This window comes from Mytilus californianus, unplaced genomic scaffold (assembly GCF_021869535.1).
Source record: "Mytilus californianus isolate M0D057914Y unplaced genomic scaffold, xbMytCali1.0.p SCAF_2, whole genome shotgun sequence".
In the NCBI taxonomy this organism is placed as follows: domain Eukaryota; kingdom Metazoa; phylum Mollusca; class Bivalvia; order Mytilida; family Mytilidae; genus Mytilus; species Mytilus californianus.
This window is the reverse complement of record NW_026262668.1, coordinates 70,658,063-70,680,517: the sequence shown is the minus strand read 5'-3', so window position 1 is coordinate 70,680,517 and position 22,455 is coordinate 70,658,063. Positions and strand designations below refer to the sequence as shown.

The window sequence follows — 22,455 nt, the reverse complement described above, 5'->3', positions numbered from 1 at the left end:
TTTTGGTATCATTCTTCTCCATTTCATGACTACATATAAAGTACATTCAGTCTTTTAAATTTAACGTTAAACTGTCATGTCATCTAATGAGACAGCCCTCTACTAGACCAAATGACATAGAAGTTAACAACTATAGGTCACAGTACGGTCTTCCACGATGAGCAAATCCCATACTGCATAGTAAGCTATATGTAAAGGGGGCACATGGGTATCATCAGCTCAGTAGTGAGTACTTCGGTACTGACATGATTTATAACAAACCTTTCTAAAATTGTCCGTTTATAAATTTTGAAATTATAAAGAAACTAAGGTTTCAACTCCCTCAGGCAAAGTTGACCTTAGATGAATTTGGCTATTTATTTTATGTATTTTTGTCATATAGCTCTTCAACTATTTCGGTACTTATACATCCCTCGGATTTCAAATGTTTGGCTTTGAGCGTTCCTGATGAAGTTAAACCCAGAAAAGCGCTTCGGACGCATGAAATTATTAAACGTGTTGTTTTCAATTTTTTACATCACTGGGTCGATACCTCTTCTGGTGGACTATCAGTCCCCGAGGGTATCATCAGCTCAGTAGTGAGTACTTCGGTACTGACATGATTTATAACAAACCTTTCTAAAATTGTCCGTTTATAAGTTTTGATATTATAAAGAAACCAAGGTTTCAGCTCCCTAATGCAGAGTTTACTTTAGATGAATTTGGCTATTTGTTTTATGTATTTTTGTCATATAGCTCTTCAACTGTTTCGGTACCTATACATCCCTCGGATTTTAAATGTTTGGCTTTGAGCGTTCCTGATGAAGGTAAATCCAGAAAGGCGCTTCGGACGCATGAAATTATTAAACGTGTTGTTTTCAATTTTGCATATGCGCCAATATTTACAAAATCCAATCTTTCATTTGCGCCACAAGCTTATATTTCATTTGCGCCAAAAAATCAAAACTACATTTGCGCTATTTTACAGGTAACATAATAATTGCACAATCTTGACTATTTACTGAAAGAATCTGAAAATCTGCTTCTAGCAATTAAAGTGACTTTTTCATCGACATGTGAACATAAAAAAACATTGACAATGTTTATGTAATCCATCACACAACAGCGTTAACACCAAGGCACTTCGGCGTAGCTATCAACAACATAGCTTCGCGATGCAACCATCGCACTTCAGCGTTATCAAAAACGCTCTTCAGTGTCAAACCGTCGCACTTCAGCGTTACCATCGCTGTTCGGAGGACCGTTGAGGTTCATAGTCCTATATATATGCAGTAGTTTTTGATAATATACCAAATCGCAACAACTATATAATTTATTTTTATCATGAATATGCACTATAATACCATTTAACGCAAGTAAATAATCATAATCATTATTCTAAATTTTAAACATTTCAGAATGATTTGACTTACCTTATCAATTGATATATATAACTATTTGTTGTATGTTCTTAAGTTACTTTTTTACTTTCAAGCTTTTAAATATTTCCATATAATGCTAAACTATTTCAACAAACACCTATATATGATCAAGTTTTGAAAAATCATTCTTATTGGTCATTATAGTTATTCTCACTTAGGTATTAAACTCTATTCATAGTAATATTATAATGACAGCTACTGACACGAGTGGTCACTTACATTGACTGGAATTAAATTTACCAACGTTAAACAATAGAGCACTAATTAAGCTATCGGTATGATTATGAAATAAGATATCATAACTTAAATCTAAATCTTTTTTCAAATTTTAAGTTTTATTATTAACACTCAGCAATGATATATATGGTAGGTCTTACCATGGCTATTATATCTATGGTTTAATTATGTAAATCCTCACGCTAAGACATAAAAGTGTAACGGTATGAGGTTAGACATAACTTACATACTAATGCCGAAACTGACAGATTCAACACAATGTGACTCAGTCGTTATAAGAGTCTTTAGTAATAATGTAGGAAACCAACCGTGATATGACAATGAACTAAATATTGAATGGAGCATTAATTGTTCTTACAGAACTAGATAAACACTTGTATACGCTTCCTACTTACATAGTGATAAAAGACGTGATATTTGGGTTGCCTAGGGAACGACCGTTTAACATCAAAGGGGCAATGGTTTTTTCCTAATAAAATATTCTGATCCCCAATTTGATGTTATAAAAAAATATTGTGGTCAAGCAAATGACAAAAAAAAAATATATCCTGAATCATGACCTTATAGTGTTAAATTTTGAAGAAAAAACTAAAAAAAAAATTTCGTGTTTTGCGCGAAAAAAAATCTGACTCAGACAAAAAAAAAACATACCCCCCTTGAAGTTAAATGGTTGCTCCTTTATGTAAATGAAATGTACACAGAGTAATGATTCTGTCTTGACTGGTTTATATGGTTGCCCAACTTTCTGAATACGGAGATCTTACGTTCTAAGTTTTGTTATCCTATCCAAATTCTATGTTGTTCACTTAGTTTTAACTCAAACGATTGATTTCTCAAGCGGCTTTAACAAATAACTGTCTATACCAAAATATTTCAAAAAATTAAAGGTGTCTACGGGAAGCGTTGCCCATATCACTTTGCCATTTTTTAATAATTGACCTTGACGTGTCTGTCTCAACAGAATTTTACAACAACACCTATCTGATTTTCAAAAATATATCCCAAACCTGCATTGTTAGAATATAGCTTCAATTGTGATTATCGTCCTGAACATGCATGAAATATTTACCACTAGACGTTAAGCAACCAACAATCAATCAATTAATCAATTATGATTTAACAACATAAAAGACATTGCAAACTATTTGTCTTTCAACTGTACAAAAGGCTATACATATGTTGACCAAATGACTTTATCTACTTAATTCATCAGAATTTTACAATCTTCACGAAAATGAAACCATTCGAACTTTAATCCTTATTTGTAAAGGATATCTACTACGTACGCTATACACAACATAATTAGGAGTTATAGATCTCTCATTTAAAAATCCTTTCGCAAAAACTTAAATGAGCTTGCTAGGAAAATTTATATAATAATATCCCCATATTTTCGACTTATTACTAATACATAAATTATAATAAAGGATTTATTTGCCGGATTCATTTTTTTTTTCTGGCGTTTGAAAAACTTTAACACTAACCCTAGGCATGAACATGAATCTACAATTTCTAAAATGTTATCATATAATTTAAATTCATAGTTCAAGTTCTGGCAATGTTTTAGTTTACGGGAAACCATTAAATTTGATTTATAAGTAATAACTTTCAACATCTTTATGTTTTAGTAAGCCAAAACAATACTAGTCAAGAGCATTTTGCTTTCAATCTTTGGTTAAGGGAGCTACCATTTGATTTTTTATGGGGGGGGGGGGGGGGGGGGGGGTAGGATGAAATTTGAAAAAAAATAGGCAGGACAGGAGTTTTGAGTAAAACAAAAGGCAGGATGAGACACTTGCAAAAAAAAAAGTCAGGATGTTAAAATAGGTAAAAAAAGTCAGGATAAACTAAAATAAAAAGGCAGGACAGAAATTACAACTAAAAAAAAATGCAGGACAACATTTTTCATCCTAGCCCCCCCCCCCCCCCCCCCCCCCTAAAAATCAAATGGTAGCCCCCTAATGCAAACATATCTGTATCTTCTGATTGGGAGATTGCAAACAGTTTTAATAGAAAATAAAATTCTGGTAACATTTTCCGCTTTCTTCTTCAGATGTGGTGGAATTTCTATTCTGTAAAAAAAATCTTGTTAAGAAGATAGATAAAAAAGGAGGCATTTTAAGGGATTAGGCTATTTACTGTGTATAGAACACCAGATCAAAGTATACATATTAAATACTACTGTTAATATTTTGCCTTAATTCCATTCTTATTTTAATTTTATCCATTAGCCACTCCTTCAGATTGTGTCACTAACATTGGTTTTCGTTTAGACCAATTAATTTCAGAAAACATTTTTGCCTTGCGACAGTCTACATTTGTACAAAATAGTGATTATCCATGTGACTGATACAGTAAAAGCAAAGCATGCAGACCCTCAAAGGGTTACTGGGGAATAGAAATATGGTCACTTAGGTCTTTTATCGACAGGCAGTAAAACCCTTGACAAAGTGGGGCGTTCTTTTGGTTGTGCTGGATGTACAAGTACGCGGCCATGTCCGTTCAGATTTTGGACGTTAAATCCCATGCCTAGTGTAGAGGGAGTGCCACATTTTCTGTACGTAAAAAACCCTGTTTGAGGGGTCCGTAGGTAGCCTGTTGCAAGGCAAATTTTCTGTCCCTATCCAAAATACCTTCATTTTTGAGTGCTAGTACAAATTTCTCCTGTCTTTATCCCGGACGCCTCTATCACATGAACTACCTATTGTATTTGTTGTCAATTATTCCCGTCCTGGACATGCATGAAATATTTGCCACTGGACTTTAAGCTACCAACAATCAATCAATCAAACCTTAATAGAACAATGTTGGTTATTGGCATATGTGGAAATTTTATGTTTATATTGCATTCCCAATCATCTTCAGCAAAAAATCTTTAGATTTACTCGTTAGTACTCATCAGCCGAAAAAAATGGAGAATAAACCAGGCTAACCGAAAGCTGAAAGAAGAGTTAGATAAACTTTCGACAAACATTGAATTTCTGTGAAAGTTTAATCGGTTCGTAAAACACCAAAATAACCAGTTTATCAATTCGCATATAATGAAGCTGCGAATGTCGAAAAAGTTTTCGAATTTAAATTACCTAAATACCTCGTGGAATTTTAATGTCTAAAATGTCTATCGATTATTCAACTTTGGAAAAATATTTGTCGTAAATGTCAAACGTGGTGCCAATGACGTTAAAAACGAAATTGATATATGGTTACTCTTGAACGTCATAAATTTTAACTAGTCTTATGTGAAAAGCATAGAGCTTCTGAAAATTGTAAAAAATAACACCGTAAAATAACCGTTTAAACCTAGCATTATTTACACGTGCAATAAATAAAATTCGTAAGGGTTCCGCGGAACCCAGTGTCTCGCCTACTTTTGCTGTTAATCGCGGACTCAACAAAAATGAGATGAGGAAAAATTGAATAAAAATATTCCTCTCGATACAATTTTTTTATTGTAAGAAGCTTCTGTCCAAGTTTGGTAAAAATCCAGGATAGTTTATGAATCTAATAAATGTTTTTTAAAATTTTTACTGCAGACTGTATGTAATGTTAACTGGAAGAAAAACTAAGTCCATTTATAAGTAAAATATGGATAAACAAGTACAAAATTTTAATAAAAATTTCCTTCTAGATACTAGCTTTTGATCATAAACAAACTTCTGTTCATGTTTGGTACAAATCCAGGATAGTTTAAGAAAGTTATTAAAATTTTAAAAACTTTAACCACAGAGTGAATGTAATGTTTCCTGGCAGAAAAACTAAGTCAATTTATAAGTAAAATACGGAAAAAACAGGATTTTTTTTTTAAATTTACTTCTGGAAACTATATTATGATCATAAACAAGCTTCTGTCCAAGTTTGGTAGAAATCCAGGATAGTTTGAGAAAGTTATTAAAATTTTAAAAACTTTAACTACAGAGTGAATGTAATGTTTCTAGGCAGAAAAACTAAGTCCATTTATAAGTAAAATACGGAAAAACAGGAATTTTTTTTTTACAAAATTTACTTCTGGATACTATCTTATGATCATAAACAAGCTTCTGTCCAAGTTTGGTAGAAATCCAGGATAGTTTAAGAAAGTTATTTAAATTTCAAAAACTTTAACCACAGAGTGAATATTTGTGGACGCCGCCGACGACGACGACGGAATGTAGGATCGCTATGTCTCGCTTTTTCCACAAAAGTCGAAGGCTCGACAATAAAAGTACTACAGATATGCCTTAGTGTTTTTTGCTTAAAAAGGAAAAGTTACTCGAGCATTGTATTTGCAAGCGACATTTATTCTATCCCCAGTTTTGGTGGGTGCCGTATTACTCAGTCTTTGGTTTTCTATGTTGTGTTTTGTGTATTGTTGTTTGTCTGTTTGTCTTTTTCTTTTTTAACCATTGCTTTGTCAGTTTTTTATCGACTTATGAGTTTGAATGCCCCTTTGGTATCCTTCGCCTCTTTTTTATATTGGATTAAGATGTGAACAGTCATAAGCCATCGGACGACCTTACAACACAGGATGAAAATATATGAAACAACAAGGAAAACCAACGGCATATGGACATGTTTCAATTTATAAATTATAAGGGAACGACCATTTAACTTCAAGGGGTTGGGGGTTATGTTCTTTCCTAAAAAAATATTCTGATCCCCAATTTTGATTAAAAAAAATATTGTGGTCAAGCAGATGACAAAAAAATTCTAAATCCAGATTTTCACCTTACCTTATAGTGTTAAATTTTGAAGAAAACAAATAATTTGATTGATAGCGTTGAAAAACTAAAAAAAAATTGTGCGAGAAAAAAATTTCTGAAATCAGACAAAATACCACCCCCCTTTTGAAGTTAATTGGTTGCTGCCTAATTGGTGCAATGGGAAAAAATATAATCCTTAATCTGAATATCATAAAATATTAACAGTCATTTTATCCATTAAAGTATTGACGTTGCTTGAGTTTCCAATCTTAGTTCTTCTTCTGGTGAATAAGAGAAGAATTCAATTGAAGCTTGACAACATGTCTCTCCATTTTGATTTAGAATTTCAAAGTAAGCCTTGTTTGGTGCAAGAATATCATCCCATGAGTAGATATTTAGGGATTCAAATTCAAGGGATTCCTTCTTGAATGAAACGGTGATTGATTTTAGTCCATTCTTCAATGACTGACTATTGATGGTTTTGTAGAGCGACTTTCGTGCAAAAACACAACATGTGTCGTAACAAAAATTTCCATAGTTTGACCAGCTTGTATGCTCATAAACATCACAATCAAGGGGATGAACAATTATTTCATCTTTTAAACATTGGTCCGGTCGTAACAAATGATCCATTTGTAATGGACGAACAACTTCCGACTTCAAGCTACCATACTTAGCCGTCCACCATAGTGGTAAGGCAGTTGGTTTCCGGGTAGCTGGATCGACAAGAACATGATGAACATCAAATTGTGCATACGGTTTTGGCACTTCTGGACAACTAAGGATACTGGAAATACGTTTCGAAGAATTTCCTATATAGACTAAAGAATGTGTTACTGTGAGCGGATATTTCGGGGTATCTAGCAAATATACTGAAGGAGATACTTGTAATTGAATTGTTGCTATATAAATCAGGTTACTTCGTGATATCCTTTCCATGTCCAGAAATGATTCTAATTTCTTTGGCCAAAAACTTATTACTCTTGAAGATTCAATTACCATAAGTAAGCTCCTTGGTTTTATCTTTCCAGCTAGAAAATAGAAGAAATTATTTAAATGAAAAGAAATCAGTTTAATTCCACCAAAATATGACAAAATCAACATAATTCATATTATTTCTTCAAAATCATATAATCGATTGCATTTACATTTTAAAAAATCTTTTAATAATAGATATTATTTAGAAACTTTAAATGATGCATATATGTATCCGGGTAGTATATTTATCAATTATGAACTTTTGACGAGGTCAATTAATATATAATATATGGACATGTTCAGATATTGACCGAGGACGTATTCCGAGGTTCAATATAATCTAATAGGTCCACTATGTATTAAACGTAATTGACTGAGTGAAAGTCCTTAATTTATACGATACGTGTGTAAATAGTGTATTATTGAAATGGACTTCAATGTTTTTTCTGTGTATTTAAAATTGTCTTTTGCAAGATTTTTAATATTGACCGTCAATATATAATATATAAATAGAAACATAGCGTCCATATACCTAAATACACTTTAAGCCACGTGATCGTAATAACCAATGAAAAAAGAAGAATGCTACACCATATGTAATATAATATCTACCACAAAGCTGTTTAATACATTACCGGCGTTATCAAATGATTCATAAGGGAAACCTCCAGGTAAGTGAACTTTACAAATAAACGGAGATACATGTTCCATACTGTAGTTAATTTGCCGAACAATTCTGAAAAATAATAATGCACTAAACTTTATAGCCTTTGCTCACGACCATTTGATTTTCGGGAGTTCGGGGGAGGGGAGGATTTAAAAAATGAATATCTTGGCCCGGTTAGACCTGAAAATAAATAAACTTATATAATTTTATTGTGATCTTAGCGTATACATGACAAACTAGGTGTGGCACCCGTTATGTTACTCATGGTAAGTATTCAAATGTATTATAAATCTATCAAACAACTTCCATACAAGACATTAGTCTGTTAAATATCATTATTGATATTAAATCTTGTTTTACATTATTCCTTTAGGTTTTCAAACTTTATGTATTTAAGGAAAACTAAAAAAAAAATTGTCTTGTTGATGTTATCATTCATTAATTAAGATATAAACAAACAGTCTAAGCAACATATTTTGCCATAAATCGTATTAACAAAGATGTTAAATTTAGGGTAAAACTGTTGCTAAACATATATGTAAATTAACCAAATTATAAATGCTAAATATTATAAATTAAAAAGATATTGTATGATTGTCAATGAGACAACTATACACTAGAGACCAGCGGTCGAAAAGGCAAACAACTAAAAAAAATTGTAAAGGTCCCCGTACGACCTTCAATTAACAATAAGCTTTCAATGTCACTACATTAAAAAATGTAAAAAAAAAAACAAATGAGAAAGTCCCCCCCCCCCCCCCCCCCTTCCGCTTGCATAGTGGTTTTGATGTGTGTTTTGAGGTAATAAGCATTGCTTATAAATTTCATAACGTTTGGTGGAGGCAAACTGAAGTTAGAGAACGGAAACGAAAAATAAATTATTCAGCATTTTTCCATATATAGAGGGGCATAACCCGAGAACGTAAAAAGTGACGCCACCAAATTTCAAACTTGATCTGAGTTTTGTGGTAATAAGCATTGTGTACAAGTTTCATAACATTTGGTAAAGGCAAACAAAAGTTAGAGAACGAAAACAAAATAAATCAGCATTTTTTCCATTTCTAAAGGGACATAACTCTAAAACGGTAGAGGTGACGCCACCCAAATTCAAACTTGATCTGTGTTTTGTGTATAAGTTTCATAAAATTTGGTTGAGGTAAACTAAAGTTAGAGAACGGTAACTAATTTTGTGACGTACGTACCGACGAACGGACGGACAGACGGAAAATGGTAACACTAAATGCCCACTCCGCTGCGGCGGGGGCATAAAAAACGAAAAACAAATATGGCAGAGACAGCAACTACTGAATTCTAAGCTCCAAACTTGGGAACAGGCACAACCATAATGTGGCGGGTTTATGAATGTATGTCAATCCTCAACCCTCCCTTAAATTAATCTAGTACAATGATGTAACAGCACAACATAAGAACAAAATGTAACAACCAGTTGGAAATGGCTTAACTCATCACATCGGCATGACAATATAACCCCATCTGACCTCCAAAACAAAACAAAAATATAACAAAAAGGAAAAAACAAAGATACCGAACTAAGGGTTCGCAGTTACTGAACGCTAGTTCAGAGCCAATTTCAACATATAGATAAACCATGTTTTCTCAGACTATAATACCAATCAGTACACATCCAAAGGATTTAGAAATTTGCGTCATGAATAGTCTATGAAAAGCATAACATTGAACAATGCCAAAATATAACTATCGACAGGGTGTAGGACAATGCCTAAATATATTTAGTTAAACATTTTAAAGTATCGACAGAGTGTAGGACCATGCGTGTTCATTTATTGTTTACTTAGTATCGATGAACACAATATTCAAAGATCTTCCTATAGTGTTAAATTGACATAATTTCAGCAGTTCAGAATACTGGTAATATAAAATAAACAGATGTGGTAATAGCCATTAGCCAATGAATCTAAATGAAGCGGGTTTAAGTGACTATAGGTCACCGTACGGCTTTCAACAATGAGCAAATCCTATACCATATAGTCAGCTATATATGACAAAATGTGAACCTATTTATCCATAGGATCTATGCCCCGTCTATGATAGGTTGATGAATTTCGTTTCCGATCTGTATGTCCATCCATTAAAAAATAGTCACTCCGTTTGTTCAGTTTTGGTTAAGGTAAATGTAGTACACCATGATTAAAGTTGTTATGTCGACTGGAAACTTAGTACAATTATTCATTTGTTTTGTATGATGTTAACCTTTTAAAATATAATATGCTCAATAAGGGTATTGACGCATATTTTGCCTTTGGGTAATGAAAATGGAAATGTGATATTGAGTTTCAGAATAAACTTTCTGGTTATGGTAGTTTTCAGTTAAGTTGTGGTCCTATCATCTTGAAATTATATGTTCACATGTTATTTATGATGGGAACTTTTCAAGACATAGGTCAAATTTGGGTTTTGATTCAGAATTCGCGATTCACTGTATACATTTGTCATATTGGAAATGTGATCATGTGTATCAGGTTATTTTTTGTTTTGGTTTAAGGCAGTTTACCATGCAGTTGTGGTCGCATCAACATGAAACTTAGTACTGCACATGTTCATTATGGGAAGAATATTCAAAAAATGTATGACAAATTAGATTGATTGTTGGTTAATTAAAGTGTTGTCACAAAGTAGTTTTGGCCTAGATTTCGCGGTTCAATGAACATGTAAATAGGATATTGAGAGCAGGGCATGGTGTCCTATCGACTTAACCCATTTCTCTGACGTCAGTCTATTGTTCTAACTGTAGATTATTTTTCAAGAATCCACTGACCACAGTATTAACTTAAGAGAACTTATATTATAATTTTAAACTTTTAACTTACGATCTTTTATCCTCTCAAAAACGAGTGGCATGTGTAGGATTCGAACCCGCGCGTATTTTCTTCATAACCAATAGAGTCTTCAGTCTATGCATGATACCACTAGACCACGATGGCTGACATCAATCATTTTCTGAATAGTACTCTTAAAGCGCTTAATTGTCAATATTTGTTATTTTACTGTATTTCTGTCTAATTGATTATTCGCTTTTGTAATCTAATGAAATATATATATCTTGGTTTGTTCATGTTTATTGAATTTGTTTTATTTTGGGTGTTATATTCTTTTAAAGAAATGGGCTAAAACTACCTCTTTGACAGTAAAAATAGAAACAAAATCATCGCCATTATATGAAAATGAAATATATAATACTTCTACATGTTCTAGGATTAAAACACTATTTTGGTCCAGAAAAAAAATTACAATGAAAAATTTCATTCCGGGTACAAGGTTCGAACTTTGCACTGTTAATATCACGACTAGACGATCACGGCTATGAACAGCTTGATGGTAAGTTTATGAAATCAACATAATTATTAATTGTATATCCGTAGCAAGAGCAATTCTGATGGGGATTCAGAATGCATACCACAGATAAAACTAGTTTATTGACCGGTGAACGATATATGCCAAATGCAATAACGTTAAAATAAGCTTTATGAAAATGCAGATTTATGACATCTACACCAATAATTGAACAAGATATACCAAATGATGTTGCTCAATATTATTTATATAAATTTTGAAGGTTCTAAATTTTGGTAATTAAAATTTTTTAACTTTTCAAAACAAGATAAATAAATTCTGTATATTAATATATGTCTCTTTGAATAAATTAAATATACCAAAATCTGTTCAATTTAAATAATTTGTAATGATTACACATTAAATGAAATATGAATATACAAAAATAAAATCTGGTGTTAAAAAGGGGAGCTAACACCCAATTTAAGTTATATTAAACTTATGTTAACTTGTCAAATGTCTATATATAGATGCGAACCGTGTGGATATAATCATTTCCAGCTATTATAGAATAAAAAAGACAAAATACGAAACTATTTTTATGAAATATCGTTGATTCATTGTCAAAACGTAAAACAGACAGCCGTTTTACTAGAAATGGGTTAAGCTAGAGAATTGATAAGAAGTAGTGGATTCGGAACCGCTAATCAACTTGCGACTAAAGTCGCTCGTTGATTATCGTTTACGAATCCACTACTTCTTATCAATTCTCTACTACATAAACATGGATTCTTGTTCATAGTATACAAGTTATGACGTTTACGACATCCAAGTGATATAAAAAAAAACTTCCTTTAGACTTAAGCGACCAGACTTTATTCTCAATTGTATTATGACATATATCAACATAATGTACATAATTCTGAATGATTGAAGTTTGCAATTGTTTGTTTGAAGGGATCAAATAATGGCTCTCGTCATACCCCATCGTCTCTTTAACAATATATTTAGAAATCCCATTCTTACTAGGTTACCAATTTCAGAGTTAAAAATTCATATTCAGATCCAACTTCAGATTTTAAGTACATGTAATTGTGTATTATTGAATAGGTGTTTTTAGCATTACAACTAGAAACTCAAAGGACCAACATGTTAAACCATATACTGTTTAACTCGATACATATTCAGAATTAGGTTTTCACTACATGCAAAAAGTAAAAAAACAAAAATACCGGACTCCAAGGAAAATTCAAATCGGAAAGTCCCTTATCAAATGGAAAAATCAAAAGCTCAAACACATCAAACGAATGGAAAACAACTTTCATATTCCTGACTTGGTACAGGCATTTCCTTATATAGAAAATGGTGGATTAAACTGGTTTTATAGCTAGCCAAACCTCTCACTTGTATGACAGTCGCATAAAATTCCATTATACTAACAACAATGTGTGAACAAAACAAACATATATAATAGGTAAAAATGTCAAAAATAGGGGTACAGCAGTCAACATCGTGTTATATTCTTAATCACTAAAAAAACAAAAAAATATATCAACAAAGAAAAACAAAATGGCATATAAAAAAGCACATAAGCAAAAATGAAAGACAAGAATACAAAAAATGACCACAGCACAACAACACATTAGCGGGATGCATAAGTACCGAGCCACGCCAAAAGGATGTTACCAAAAAATGGACTAAACAAGGTTAACAATTTACAAAGACAAATAAAAGAACACTATAACACGTAATTAAGATGATAAACAACCTAGAATATATACTTCAAGACCATCATGTATTATTTGTGAAGTTGATACGGAATATTTATCAACTAGGTCTTTGTATCTTCCGATGAACTTTTTTTAGAAAAAGGACGAGACGTTCTTTGACATAACCCTGGTTCATCAAATTTCTGCTCAGACACTAGTGACGTTTTATAAAGTCTGAGTAGCAGCTGCAAGCTCTTAAATACGGAATGAGTTGGGGAAATGTATATCCCATATGCAGGTGAAGTTGGAATATTGCTACTAAGGCTGGGGAAATTGATAATTTCAAAATTAAAATCGTCTCGTTTGTCATAGATTTTGGTACTGAGATGACCGCTCATGTCAAATTCGAGGCATAAGTCTAAAATTGAGGTGGAGGAAGCCGTGCAAGTGCGTGTTCAATGGCGAAATTGACTTGGCGACTGCTTTCAGCAACATTATCACATGTTATATACCATATAGTGTACAATGTGTATTAAATGCAAGTATTTTGACTTGGATGGAGAGTTGTCTCATTGGCACTCATACCACATCTTCTTATATCTAAGTAATTTGAAAAAAAAACATAAGTCAGAATAAAAGTGACTATTTGAAAATGAAAGAGAAAAAGTCAAAATATTTTACTAATTCTGAATTTATTTTCATATATTATTCCATTTAAAATCAGAAAAGTGCAAATTACATTGTCTTCCTATGTAATTTGGACAATTGTCAAAATAAGAATATAATTATAAAATTAATTTTTCTGTAATCAAAACATCAACTCCATGCTATACATGTGACAATATGATGGGCTTAAAAATATATATTCTTAATATGTTTATTAATTGAATAAAAAAAAACAGGGAAATATCCATCAAGAAAATCATACAAATAACCTACAGGAGGGTTGTTTTAATTTACAGTTAAAATTACATGCAACTACAAGTACATGTTTACATGTAGGCCATATGGTGACATGTTGTAATAACAATTAATTAATGAACTGCACATACGCAAGTTCTACAACTATCAATTGTCCAGCTTGGTCAAAACATGTAAATTAAAGTCAGCTTGATAGATATTTATCTGTGTATCTTTAGAATAAAAACTATTATTGTCAAACTAATAGAAATTTTGATAAACTGTTATATTCAATTGAAAATGTATATACACTTATGATTGCACCGTTATGGACACACCGTCCGTTATGGACACCGTCCGTTATGGACACGGTCCGTTATGGACACTGTCCGTTATGGACACACCGTTTTAGACCGGCCGAATAAACCTTTTAACAAACTATCTTGTCTTGTTATACAAAGGTTATTTTTGGTGCCGTGACCAGGATACTAAGGTATGTAACTGTTTTGTATTCTCTTTATTGCATTTTCTCGCATTATGGTTAAACTAAAATGTAATGAAGGGTTAGTTTTTCAAAATTTGGTTACACAAGTTCAAAGTCTCACTCAAAAGGTATTTGAAAAGGGCATTAATTCGATTGAAAGCGTTGATGGTTCAAAATCGGAAAAAATAGAAATACGGATACAAGATGTAAGCACACTTTTTCATGCTCAAGATGTTTACTTGGATGAACTCATCGTTCTGTTAAAATAATGTTGATTTCATAGGCGAAAATGTAAATATTTATTTTTTCTTGATTCAATGGTGAAGGTTTTTTTTTTGTATTGATATTTTTTGATGTAATCATTATAAGGGTGAAGGACTTTATTAGGTATTTGATTGTATAAGTCAATATAAAAGACTTGCATACAAATTTTAATTATAATGATGAGATGTTTTGGATGCTGTTAATTTAAAGAAAGAATAGATATTATTAAAAACACTTGAATATTAATATTTTAGAATTAATTCACAATAAGTAAAAATCTTAAGATGCTGGTTATATTTTAGAGTATTTAACTGCGTGAATAATGATAAGATTAAATAAAATGCTTCGCTGGGCGCAGCTTGATACGACCGCAGAGGTCGAACCCTGAACAGTTGGGGCAAGTATGGACACAACATTCAAGCTTGATACAGCTCTGAATTTGGATTGTGATTAAATATTTGATACAGCATAGGTTCTGACACAGAAAGAATGTGGTCTAAGAACTTCAATTTTTTTAATTTACCTATTATGGTCCAATGTCCAAAATCAAAATACATGGTTAGATTCAGCATATCAAAGAACCACATATATTCAATTTTTGTTGAAATCAAACAAAGTTTAATTTTGGACCCCAACTTGAACAAACTTGAAAACTGGTCCCATAATCAAAAATCTAAACACATGTTTAGATTCAGCATATCAAAGTACCCCAAGAATTCAATTTTTGTTAAAATCAAACTAAGTTTAATTTTGGACCCTTTGGACCTTAATGTAGACCAATTTAAAAAACGGGACCCAAAATTAAAAATCTAAAAACACGGTTAGATTTGGCATATCAAAGAACCCCAATAATTCAATTTTTGATGAAATCAAACAAAGTTTAATTTTGGACCCTTTTGACCTCAATATGAACCAATTTGATAGCGGGCCCACAAAATAAAAAATCTAAATACATGGTAAGATTCAGCATATCAAAGAACCCCATATATTCAATTTTTGTTGAAATCAAACAAAGTTTAATTTTGGACCCCAATTTGGACCAACTTGAAAACTGGGCCAAAAATCTAAAATCTAAATACATGTTTAGATTCAGCATATCAAAGAACCCCATATATTCAATTTTTGTTGAAATCAAACAAAGTTTAATTTTGGACCCCAACTTGGACCAACTTGAAAACTGGTCCCATAATAAAAAATCTAAACACATGTTTAGATTCAGCATATCAAAGAACCCCAAAAATTCAATTTTTGTTAAAATCAAACTAAGTTTAATTTTGGACCCTTTGGACCTTAATGTAGACCAATTTAAAAAACGGGACCCAAAATTAAAAATCTAAATACATGTTTAGATATGGCATATCAAAGAATCCCAATAATTCAATTTTTGATGAAATCAAACAAAGTTTAATTTTGGACCCTTTTGACCTCAATATGAACCAATTTGATAGCGGGCCCACAAATAAAAAATCTAAATACATGGTAAGATTCAGCATATCAAAGAACCCCATATATTCAATTTTTGTTGAAATCAAACAAAGTTTAATTTTGGACCCCAATTTGGACCAACTTGAAAACTGGGCCAAAAATCTAAAATCTAAATACATGTTTAGATTCAGCATATCAAAGAACCCCATATATTCAATTTTTGTTGAAATCAAACAAAGTTTAATTTTGGACCCCAACTTGGACCAACTTGAAAACTGGGCCCATAATCAAAAATCTAAACACATGTTTAGATTCAGCATATCAAAGAACCCCAAGAATTCAATTTTTGTTAAAATCAAACTAAGTTTAATTTTGGACCCTTTGGACCTTAATGTAGACCAATTTAAAAACGGGACCCAAAATTAAAAATCTAAATACACGGTTAGATTTGGCATATCAAAGAACCCCAATAATTCAATTTTTGATGAAATCAAACAAAGTTTAATTTTGGACCCTTTTGACCTCAATATGAACCAATTTGATAGCGGGTCCACAAATAAAAAATCTAAATTCATGGTTAGATTCAGCATATCAAAGAACCCCAAGAATTCAATTTTTGATGAAATCAAACAAAGTTTAATTTTGGACCCTTTTGACCTCAATGTGGACAAAGTTGATAACGGGGCCCAAAAATCAAAAATCTAAATACATGGTTAGATTCAGCATATCAAAGAACCCCATATATTCAATTTTTGTTGAAATCAAACAAAGTTTAATATTGGACCCCGATTTGGACCAACTTGAAAACTGGGCCCATAATCAAAAATCTAAATACATGTTTAGATTCAGCATATCAAAGTACCCTAAAAATTCAATTTTTGTTAAAATCAAACTAAGTTTAATTTTGGACCCTTTTGACCTTAATGTAGACCAATTTGAAAACGGAACCAAAAATTAAATACACGGTTAGATTTGGCATATCAAAGAACCCCAATAATTCAATTTTTGATGAAATCAAACAAAGTTAAATTTTGGACCCTTTGGACCTCAATGTGGACCAATTTAAAAACGGGGCCCAAAATCCAAAAACTTAATACACGGTTAGATTCAGCATATTAAAGAACCCCAAGTATTCAAGAATAAAACCCCATTGAAATTGATCAAGAAATAAGCAATTTATATGAAGTATCTTCTTTTGCACAATACTGTGCAATTGAATATTTCTTGCTATTGTGCAATACTGTACAATTGACAATTTCTTGCTATTGCGCAATATTGTGCTATTGGATATTTCTTGCTATTGCGCAATACTGTGCAATTGAAGATTTCTTGCTATTGCGCAATACTGTGCAATTGAAGATTTCTTGCAATTGTGCAATACTGTGCAATTGAAAATTTCTTGCTATTGCACAATACTTATTATATAATAATTTACACATCCTGTTTGGTGTGTATCTCCTACCATATCATTATTATTTGCTTTTAAATATTAATCAGAAATAACCAACTTAAAATGGAAAATTTTAAAAGAAAAAAAAAAGGAAAAAAAGAGAAAAAAAGAAAAAAAAAGAAAGAAAAAAAAATCCCCCCCCCCAAATTTTTTGAACCCCCTTATGATTCATCACCCCCAAACTCAATCCCAGCATTCCCTTTGTGATATGGTACCTTGCAGTACAATTTCAGAGAGATCCATACACTTGAACACAAGTTATTGTCTGGAAACTAGAAAAATGCGTATTTTTGGCCCCTTTTTGGCCCCCAATTCCTAATCGTTTCGGGCAATTACCCCCAAACTCAATTCCAGCTTTCCCTTTGTGATATGGAACCTTGTAGTACAATTTCAGAAATATCCAAACACTTACACACAAGTTATTGTCATGAAACTAGAAAAATGCTTGTTTTTTGCCCCTTTTTTGGCCCCTAATTCCTAAAATTTTGAGGCAATTACCCCCAAAATCAATTACAGCCTTCCCTTTGTGATATGGAACCTTGTGGTACAATGTCAGAGAGATCCATACACTTACACACAAGTTATTGTCTGGAAGTTACAAAAATGCTTATTTTTGGCCCCTTTTTAGCCCCTAATTCCTTAACTGTTGGTACCATAACCCCCAAAATCAATCCCCACCTTCCTTTCGTGGTATTGAACCTTATGGTAAAATTTCATGGAGATCCATTCACTTAAACTAAAGTTAGAGTGCGAAAACCAATGTGTCTTCGGACGACGCCGGACGACGCCAGACGACGACGACGACGACGACGACGACGACGACGACGACGACGACGCCAACGTCATACCAATATACGACCAAAAAATTTTCAATTTTTGCGGTCGTATAAAAATCAATATCTTGATTTGGAATATAATAATTTCTGTTTTGATTCATATTTTGAGTTGTTTTCTGAAGATACAATCCGTAATTCTAGAATATACGATTTTTTTGTACAACGAATTAAGCGCCTGTATAGGAAAGTTTCATTTAAGAACCTTTTTGTGACGAAGTTGAGGGTATTTCTGCGATGTTATAACCATGATTGTTCAAATATGGTTGACGCAGTTGGGCAGTGCTTAAGCACTTTTGTTTAGAGAAACAAATATTCTATGTTATTTAGAATCCAAACCCTTTTTAGCACATTTAATAAGGCATACGTGATGCTAAGCCATAATAATGGTGCACGTTGTTGGGTAGTGTTAATCACGGTTGTTATGGTAACAATTTTTCTATGGAAAAGATAACCAACCCTTATTGTGGTATTTTAAAGAATGACAGAATTATCTTCAGAAAATAGCGCATAATTGATAAAAATTGATATAACTGCTTTGTTTACACTTAGGGTTTTAAGTCTTAAAAGAATTTCACGGTAAATGAAATATAGGATTATATATTTTTTGAATGAAGATTTGAAAATCATGTATAATCAATAATGTGTAAATGAAATGCATGACTAGAATAAAAAAAAAGAGATCAACAATAAGGGGTTTAAAATAAAAATGTTTTTATAATAAAACATTGGTAAGGTTAATAAACACGGATTGGAATATCAATAAACTAATTAATGTAGGACTTTAAATATATGGAAATAAGTATCATTAATCGTTATAGACAATAACGCGATACATCTTCCGGCGAATATACTATTTATTGGTGAAAAAATTAAATAAGCAAGCAAAAAAAAAACGAAAAAGAGGGTCATAAGGTCATCTATAACTTCCGGTTTAAGTGAGATGACAAATGATAATAGTTCTGATGGGTATAATTCAGAAAGTAGTCAAAATATGTCTTTTGATGAAATTAGAATACCTAAGAAAAATAAACGAAAAATCAATCAGTCTGAAAAGAAAGACCAATTAATGTTAAACTTTCTCTCAAATATTTCTTGTTATCTTAACAAGTCTTTACACGACTAACAAGACGTAAACGTAGGCTTCGTTATAATTAGCTTGTTTATGAATAAATATATGTGTATATGAAATAATTTACTTTTGTTTTAATTAATCATATTCATTCTAATTGTCGCTTCAGATGGATCGCTGAAATATTATTGATTGTTTAGAATTACTATTAATATCAGTAATCTCTGAATCACAGCTTTGTTTATGAAAAAAGAAGGAAAGTATTGGTTGAATCTCAAACCTTATTAAAACCATTTTCAGTCCTTCCTAGAGAAAAGTATATCTTATGAGTTGGTTTTTTTTTCATACAATTTCAGAGTTTTTGTTCTAATTTAAACTAGAGAAAAATATTAATAATTTCATTTACCAAATTAAAGCAGTAAGAACTTGTTGAGGACGACTTAGAGCTATCAAATTTAGTAAATGCATTAATTTATTTTGTTGCTATCTTTATAGGCATTTTATATTTATTTTGCAATTATAGTCAAAAATTTAAGTGTAGGTGTTTAGCCAAGCGAGGAAGTAATAGAGAGGTTCAGATAGTCACTAGATATCTTGGTGGCGATAAAGTGGTGTCAACTAATGTTGAGGGCGATGGTACTGCCTCCAGAGATGGTAAACTAGCTTCTGCACCACTACTAGAAACAGTCACTAAGAACCATTATCCAGTACTCAACTTGTCAAACAATGAGAAGTAACAATCGAGTAAACTAACCACAAGAATGACGATTGGACAATAACACTGGATATTGGATTTGATTATTTGACACAACGTAGACGATAAGATGTACATAAAACTATACGATCACATAACTTTATATTGGTAAAGGGAATCGTTCTACAACATCACATGTAGGTTTGCCTGATTTGTTCCAGCCGGTGATAACTGAGCAACCTAGTCAGGGACCCTGAATCAACAGGCTAGGTAAGCTAGGTCAGTTAGGAGTAATATCAACGACAGATGGTGGATCAAATGGAGGTCGGAGTAAAATCAACGACAGATGGTGGATCACATGGAGGTCGGAGTTATCGACGACAGTCAGAGTAGTTGCGCATGGAGGTCGGAGTTATCGACGAAAGTCGGAGTAGTTGCAGTACTTCTGAATGACGGGGATGGGCGTTGCAGACAAACAAATGGATTGTTGGAGTTGACAACGACGTTCGGAGGAGCAGTCCACCGGAGTCGGGGTTATGACGACGGTCCGCAGTTAATGGTTGGGCCTTTTTCTTGTATTACGAAGTTCCAATCTTTGATGTTACGAAGTGTGTAATGATAGAACTTTTACAGCTGAGTTATCATGTTCCACTCAAGAACAGTATGAACTATGCATTGCTGGACATTTAGATGGTGTTGAACTGTAGAAATAATTTTGTTTATGAATGGTTTTTTTTCATGCAAGCATTCATATTGTCACCGATTTAAACTTAAATATAAAATTACATTTCTTAAGAAAGGAAGGAATGTGACAATATGATGGGCTTAAAAATATATTTATATATTTATATATTTATATATTCTTAAAAAAAAAATATGTTTATTGAATTGAATAAAATAAAACGGGGAAATATCTATCAAGAAAATCATACAAGTAACCTTGAGAAAGGTTGTTTTAATTTACAGTTAAAATTACATGCAACTACAAGTACATGTTTACATGTAGGCCATATGGTGACATGTTGTAATAACAATTAATTAATGAACTGCACATACGCAAGTTCTACAACTATCAATTGTCCAGCTTGGTCAAAACATGTAAATTAAAGTCAGCTTGCTATATATTTATCTGTGTATCTTTAGAATAAAAACTATTATTGTCAAACAAATAGAAATTTTGATAAACTGTTATATTCAATTGAAAATGTATATAAACTTATTATTGTACCGTTATGGACACACCGTCCGTTATGGACACCGTCCGTTATGGACACGGTCCGTTATGGACACACCGTTCTAGACCGGCCGAATAAACGGGTAACAAACTATCTTGTCTTGTTATATACAATCATCACGAAGAATTAAATAGCAAGTTTATCACTATCAGGTCCCATCGGCAAGGAAGTTTTATCACAAATCCCATTTGTAAAAAGAACGTATTCTTTGAGACGTTTATATAAACAGTTGCAACCAAAAACATAGGTCACCTCTCTGATCTCACGTTTACTCTTTTTGGTTATTCGTTGAGTTCATTTATGTCAATCATGAAAATGTTTTTATATTCTTACATATTAGCAAATTTCATACTATGACTGATTTATTCACTTAGGGTTACATGATTTTTTGTATAAAAGTTAACATTATCTCTACCGGGATTACCGTGAATTACATATTGAAGGGAGCAGCATCGCTGTTGTCATGTCTGCATGCTTTCATATTTTATTCTATTATTGTTTGTATACCATAATTTTAAAGTATTTTACAACAATAATAATCTTTTAAATACCTCTGAAATGCTAACATAATCGGGTTGTATTCGTATAGACTGTGACCTAATTATTACTTGTCAATTCAGTGTAAATACATTCTACTTACAACTCACCTGGATCACTCTGACTTATCCGTTATTCGTCGATCTATAATTTAAAATAAGCTTATATGAAGTAATACATAATATGATCTTTCTAATAGTTTCCTCTTACGAAAAAAACCCCAAAAACTAACAAAAAGAGAAAATAATTAGTTAATTCAAAATATTTCCTAAAGAAGAAATTCGTAAATCGAATTTTTTAGTTCTGTGTTAAGAGACGTCGCAAAATACTGGTATCACTTACCGTAACACGCTTACGCCGTTTTATTTTTAGTAACGTTAAGAACAGATTTTCTGCAGAACATGGGTTTAACGTTTCTTTCTCTTAAATACAGTAATTGGATAATATTTGAATTATGATGTGTTTTTTTACAGGCTTTTTGGTTATGATCTACATGTTATCATTGTGACTTTCTGAAGTGTCTAAACGTTATGATTCTGGTAAAAACATGTCATGGTT

The 22,455-nt window shown here is 32.2% G+C and overlaps 1 protein-coding gene across 1 annotated transcript; it reads right to left on the bottom strand.

The window, feature by feature from the left end:
* Window positions 1–6,199: 6,199 nt before the first annotated feature.
* LOC127728128 (uncharacterized) lies at window positions 6,200–21,965 on the bottom strand. Its single transcript, XM_052235368.1, has 3 exons — window positions 21,912–21,965; window positions 7,951–8,051; window positions 6,200–7,368 (listed from the first exon to the last, which is right to left on the bottom strand). Exons 1-3 carry the CDS (start codon window positions 21,926–21,928, stop codon window positions 6,575–6,577), a joined length of 912 nt encoding a protein of 303 aa, XP_052091328.1. The 5' UTR covers window positions 21,929–21,965; the 3' UTR covers window positions 6,200–6,574.
* Between the last annotated feature and the right edge of the window lie 490 nt (window positions 21,966–22,455).

Excerpts from the sequence above, each read along its gene's own strand:
- LOC127728128 (XM_052235368.1), bottom strand. Across the intron at positions 7,369-7,950 it reads TGAATCATTTGATAACGCCG|CTGGAAAGATAAAACCAAGG; the intron begins GTAATGTATTAA and ends TCTATTTTCTAG.